At 30.4% G+C, this 6,759-nt stretch overlaps 1 protein-coding gene across 1 annotated transcript; it reads left to right on the top strand.

Annotated features, from left to right (window-relative positions):
• Positions 1-919: 919 nt before the first annotated feature.
• On the top strand, positions 920-6,543 carry LOC119662186 (UDP-glucosyltransferase 2-like). The gene is made up of 3 exons (XM_038071759.1): positions 920-1,880; positions 1,948-2,116; positions 5,739-6,543. The coding sequence occupies exons 1-3, from the start codon at positions 1,177-1,179 to the stop codon at positions 6,507-6,509; spliced, it is 1,644 nt and encodes a 547-aa protein (XP_037927687.1). The 5' UTR covers positions 920-1,176; the 3' UTR covers positions 6,510-6,543.
• The last annotated feature ends 216 nt before the right edge of the window (positions 6,544-6,759 follow it).

Below are 6,759 nucleotides of genomic sequence, written 5' to 3'. Positions count from 1 at the left end.
ACTGCTCAAAACCATATGCAAAGTTTTACTTGTCCCAAATTTTGCGAAGATATCTTAGTTAATTCATGTTGCGAAAAATGAAATTGTTTAATCTATAATTATAAGTGAAGTCAAATTTTGATATCTTTTTATTAGAAATAGTTTCCTTCAATATGCTACAATCAATTCGATATAGTTTCCGAAAAAACTAATCTCAAACAATTTTCTAACTATATTTTATATATTGTTCGTTTAAAATAGTTTCGTTCCGAATCAATGTCCAGTGAATTTTGCAATACTTCTTTTTTTACACTCATTAGCTCGAAGTGTTCTTACTTTACATTATGTTTTCTAAGCTACATGAAAATAAAACAACTTACCTCACTAGTGTCACAGTGAATTTTAATTTGACCTCTTTGTGACACTAATGAGGTGACTTCACAATTCGACTTCTATACACCTAAGAAAACATTCAATAAATTAAATAATTTCATAAAAAACTGTTGTTACAATTTTTGGTCTCTTCATGATCCGGTGTCTACGGATCATGGACAGACTGTATATATCTCTGTCTGCAGAACCGCCAGTTCTTCCAATATTCAAACTATAATAAAGTCATATTTAAGGTGAAGATTCGAAATGCATAAATTAAAATTAATAAACAATTAATAGATATTGTTGCTTTTATTAATTAAAGTCAATATAATCGTACATTTCTGTTTACGAGTACTTGTAGTGACGTTTTGTGCTAACAAAATTATAAATTCTAACCGAAATTCATGAAATTCTCTATCTTTAGATACTCAGCAGTGTGTTTTGTATTGTTTTGCTATCGTATAAATTGTTAATTTCACATAAATTAGCGGCAGTGTCATCAAGCGAATGAAATTGTGTCGATTCATATATAGGCCCACAGCGTTGTGGCTTCCACGCATTATTTAATATATTTAGACTGACTTATCTCTAGAAACAGAAATCGCTTAATCTGAGCAAAATCGCAGCTCTCAAGTGCGCCAACAGTAAACGCGCGGCACGTCTGAGTCTTATCTCTCATTTGTTGTATGTACATACAAACGATTACCATATCAAACTAACCAGTGAGATATGTTTGTGTCGTATCTACACACAAGTATTTAATAAAACTTGATTCGCAGCAAATAAACAATTTAGTGAAATACTCAGTGAGAATCGAACAACATGAATACCGCGCGAATAAATCGCTTGACGCTGCTGGGCGTTGCGTTGTTGTTTTGTGCGTTTCAGATACAAAATGTAAATAGTATCAATATTCTGGGCTTGTATACGAGCCACAGTCCCTCGCATTTGATAGTGCACATGTCCGTGGCGAAGGCTTTGGCTGAGAAGGGACACAATGTCACAGTCGTATCATCATTGGAACCAAAAGTCACACACAAAAATATCAATCACATCGTAATACCGGCTCCCAAAGAGGGTATGGAAGCACTTGACAAGATGATGTCGGAAATAGCAAAAAAGAAAAATTCGATATTTTCCACTGTGAGAGACCTACTTGGCTCAATGAGTATAATGTTAGAGTTACAATTTGACGCGATGAAGGATAAACGCTTCACAGCCTTGTACGAAAATCCAGATAACAAATTCGACGTTGTCATATTAGGTTTCTTTATGAATGATTTTCAATTGGGTGTGGCAGCTAGATTTAAAGCACCCATTATTGTTGAGTGGACTGCAGCCAGTAATGATCTTATCGATAGGTATGTTGGAAATCCACCAGAAATCTCATATGTGTCCAGTATGAGTGCAACCACAACGCCAGGTGTGCCGATGACATTCCTGCAGAGATTAAAAAACGTATTTGAGAGAATATTTTTCCGTGGTGTAGAGTTAATTATCAACAATCTGATGAGACGATATTACAGGTAAGTGTCGGGGAGACATAAATAATTCATTGGATAAGGTCTTTAACAATATGAATACTTGATATAGAGATTTATACCCACGTGAAAATTTCCCAACATATGATGAGATGAAGAAGAATGTATCGATGATATTTACCAACAGTCATTTCAGCGAAGGATTGATTAGACCAAATGTGCCAGCAGTCGTCGAAATGGGTGGCATACAAATCAAAGATAAGCCCGATCCATTACCAAAGGTACGTATTGCGTTATTTATACTGTAATCGTATCAAGTACTTAACAAACAGCGCTAATGCAACTTAATTGATTGCATAAAACTATCGACTTTTTTATTGTATCGAAATTATTTACAATTTTGATTCTAGAAAACACAAAACACTAAAATAGGTGCTAAAAGCAGTAATTTTGTATTTAATTAAGGGTGCAGTTTTTAATATTAAAATATTTAAATTAGAGTACAAGTAATTAAATGGGAACGGCAGTGTTTGTAAGATACCCTACGCTCAGTCTTATTACTTTTCATATATCTGTTTCAATTATAATTATTTGTATTTTAGTATTATTCTATGCTTACATATTCTTATTATTATTACTTATAATAATAAAGATAGTTCAGGCGATATATTAGAGACGAAGTACCAGTTCAATTTGCCTAATGCCTACTTGCACTGTTGCATATTATTGGAAAATGTTCAGTATGAAGTATTTGTTTTTTTGTCCGCTTTACTGCATACAAAGAAATTTATTATGCAGTTTTTTCTGCCTGAAACATACCATACTAGTCGGAAAGTTTACAAAACTCTCTAGACATAAGAGAGCTTTCACAACTCTCTAGACATAAGAGAGTTCACACAACTCTCTAGACATAAGAGAGTTTACACAACTCTCTAGACATGAGAAAGTTTACACAACTCTCTTATATCTAGTTCGGCACAGTTAACTGCAGAACATACTCACAAATATTGCAAGTATGAATTTAATAGTGACCAACTATTCCTATTTTGCACCATACCTTTCAATTCGGTTAATGATTTGCTTGTGATGGTCAATTAACTCTCATAGCCAATAATTCTTGATAATCGAAATTTATGATTTGTTTCTCCATGTGACTCGATTTGGCTCTCGAAGACAGTTATTGGTCATTGATCACAATGGACTTTAAAGTTGCCTGGAGAAGGCAAGCTACCTTAATTATTTTTTTCAAGTTAATTGACTGCTCAGTTATCAAAGCCAGCTTGAAAACTACAAACATTGACAACTTAAGTCAAATATATTATTATTAAACATTAAACCCTGCCGTGTGAGTTGCAAATTATATTCGCAAATGCGCATCTCTATATACATATTTCTATATGTCTACATCCGTGGTTCCCAATCTTTTTTTGACAAATGATCACTATAATATTTTTGTTTTTTGTACGGACCATAAAGTTTAAGAATAATAAACTAATAAAATAACAAATAAAATAAAATAATAATAAATAAATAAAATAAATAATAGAGGAGTTTCGAACAGTAGTAAGCTACAACAACAAAAATTATTTTTATATAATTTTAATTAATTGGGTTTTTGGCTGACCATACACTGTTTTGAGTATTGCCAAATACTCATCATCAGTGGAAATATTTCTTGTATTTATTTATTCGTAAATAATTTTCATTTTTTTTTTGAGACTGCCAGTACCAGGGATTGAAGTCATGCCCGCCAAATTTAAAGCACAGAGCTACAACAAAATAGCTCACTACTGTTCGAAACTTCTCTATTAAATACCACAGTTTCTATTAAAGTAAAAATAGACACTTCTATCATATTGACGTTATGTAGCCTAATAATGTATTTGTATAATGTATAATATATTTTCTAATAAATGAGATCTCAGTGGACAAACTATAAACTATGTAAACATAACGCGGACCATCAATTGGGAGCCACTGACCTACATCTATATATAACAATAGCAATAAAAGAATAATAACAAGAAAGTTATTATTTTTATAAGAAAGTACCAGCTGTAAAAGACAGAAAAAAGTCGAATAAAAGTTTTCTATAGAAAACCTTCCGTATAACATTTTCAATACCCTCATTGACATTGAAAATATATTTACCAATGCTATCAATTATATCTCAATTTCTAATTAAAGCTACTTAGCAACTGCACCGTCATCATCTACTAACTTTATAGAGCTTTTGAGAATAATTTTATTAGTTCCTTACCTACATAACATAAACATTATTAAGTACGTATACCACTTAACTATATTTTAACTTACGTGTCCAGTTAATGATGTACTTTGTACATTTTTATTGATAACATATATAATATCACAGGGTAAAATTAGTTCTAATCAATGTTGAGTTATAACATTGTAAAATATTCAATAATAATCTGTGATATGATAAAGTTCAATTAATGGAGTTCTCTAAAAGTAATCATATTCTTATATAAACGTATGTATGTATGTATAAATATTTGAGCTTATATTTACGATTGGTAGTTTTTATAGAACTGATACTGTTAATACTCAAATAAAATTAAATATGTTTACTCTATTATGTACATTTACATTCTCAATATCTGTGACAGTTCTTTTACATTTTTTAAACAGAGATAATGATATCATATAATTTCATAAAATAGGAAAAGTACTTTTTAGAATTTATTATATATATTTATTCATATATTCATAAATTCCCACTGTTACGTATATGATTTAATTGGTATAGCTTTTCTATACCAATCTATTTTAAACGTTATTTAAACGCTGTTTACAATAGATACCATTCAGTAATCCTGAATCAGATTAACTTCAAAAACAATATAAAAATGAAGAGAATAGTTTAGATATATCTGTAGAATAGTTTACGATGCTAAATATATCGCCAATTATCTATTAATAGATAGATAAAAATATCTATCTTTTGAAAAGTAGAAACATGAGACAGAGAGTTAAGAAAATTAAATGTAAAGAAAAAGTTGTGCTGTAGTATATTTATATTGCTTAGGTTTATCGATTTGATTGAAACTAGTTTCTATAATTTTTAAAAAATTTCTAAGCTGCAAAATTTCTAAAATGTTCAATATATCATAACGTTATATATGGTATATGGCATCACTATTGTAACTTAATCTTCTAATAAAATTTTTCGCAACTAGACCAAATATTATATTAAGAACATAAACAAGTATATAGACTTTTCAATTTGGTGTCCCTTTATTTGGCTGGAAAGTTGCACGTTCCCGAAAAGACGCTGGTCATGCACTAGATGTTTAAAACTTCGTCCTGTAAGGGTATTCTTTACGCCTAACGTACGGACGTTGTCTCATCTGTGGCTTCCCATTGGACCATTATATGTGCTTAACTGAACTGGAGTGCACAAGACTGCCACTTCAAATTTATCTTTCCCCATTTTCTGTTCGCAATAGATTTCTTGTAATAGGACACAAAAATTTTAATTTAACGTTAGACTTGAAGATTTCAATGAATTTCTTGAAGTCATATTATTTAAATCTGAAAAAATAACACAATGTAATTTATATAGGTTTGACTTATGTTTTTATTAGTTTAATTTTTGTTCATGAATCAATATCGGGATCTTAGAATACCGCATATTAACACTGTATTTACACGAGAGTTTTGTTTGTAATTTCAGCTGTCATGTTTGTAATTTTACATGTCATATATTGTTGGTTTCAAGCCAAAATGAAACGTATAAGTAAGCCAGAGTTCAATTCCTTAACTTACTGTCCAAGGGTTATGTACGAACAATATAATAAATATAATAAATTTCAATATATTATAATATATAACAATATAAATTTTATTGATTATCTACAAATTTTTTATTATTACTTACAGGACATTGATGATCTCATGAATGCATCAAAAGAAAATGGCGCCATACTTTTCAGTTTGGGTTCAAATTTAAAGAGCGACTTTATCAATCCTAATACTAATAAAATCATATATAATGTATTATCGAAACTTAAGCAAAATGTCATCTGGAAATGGGAAGACTTAGATAATACTCCCGGCAAAGCATCGAATATAATTTATAAGAAATGGTTACCACAGGATGACATTTTAGCCCATCCTAACTTAAAACTGTTTATAACACATGCCGGTAAAGGTGGCATTGCAGAGGCACAATATCATGGTGTACCTATGGTAGCCCTTCCATGTTTCGCTGATCAATCGAAAAATGCTGAATATATGGAACAGTCTGGTTATGGAGTACAATTAGATATGCTGTCACTAACGGAAGAAGCCTTGACAAAAGCACTGCAAGAAGTTCTCTCAAATCCAATTTACAAAAAGAATATAAACAAGTTCTCTGAATTATATCGCGATCGCCCAATGTCTGCTAAACAGAGCGTTGTATATTGGACCGAATATGTAGCACGTCATCATGGTGCCGTACATATGCAGAGTCCACTGGTACATTTGAATACTATACAGTATCTTGCATTAGATGTATTTGCAGTTATATTTATCGCCCTCTACATTGTTTGGAGAATCATTAAATTGGGCTTTTGCTTTATATGCAAAAAGGCCTGTAATGCACTACAATGCAAGAAGAAGGACGAAGCCAAAAACAAAAATAAGAATAAGAAAGTTAAAAAACAATAATTAATAATTAATTAAATAATTTAGATAATTAAGACTGTGAAATGTAAAAATTAAACAATATTTTTAAGGAAGTTGTTACAATGTTATGTTTTTAATAAAATAGAGTAAAAATTATAATAATTTTGCATTTAGTTCAAATTTTTGTTTTTTATTCTACTTGTTAAGAATAAAATAGGTCATTTGAATTATTATTTGATATTATAGTACTACTCAATGTAAATAGATTTATCAAAAAAAAATATATGTACCA

This window comes from Teleopsis dalmanni, chromosome X (assembly GCF_002237135.1).
Source record: "Teleopsis dalmanni isolate 2A chromosome X, ASM223713v2, whole genome shotgun sequence".
NCBI classification, from domain to species: domain Eukaryota; kingdom Metazoa; phylum Arthropoda; class Insecta; order Diptera; family Diopsidae; genus Teleopsis; species Teleopsis dalmanni.
Note: the sequence above shows the minus strand (reverse complement) of the source record. Positions and strands in the feature narration are given on the sequence as shown.

Bases quoted from the DNA above. Each gene is read 5' to 3' on its own strand.
- LOC119662186 (XM_038071759.1), top strand. From the start codon at position 1,177: ATGAATACCGCGCGAATAAATCGCTTGACGCTGCTGGGCGTTGCGTTG. The intron at 1,881-1,947 runs GTAAGTGTCGGG...TACTTGATATAG, and splicing joins CTGATGAGACGATATTACAG to AGATTTATACCCACGTGAAA. The intron at 2,117-5,738 runs GTACGTATTGCG...TATTACTTACAG, and splicing joins AGCCCGATCCATTACCAAAG to GACATTGATGATCTCATGAA.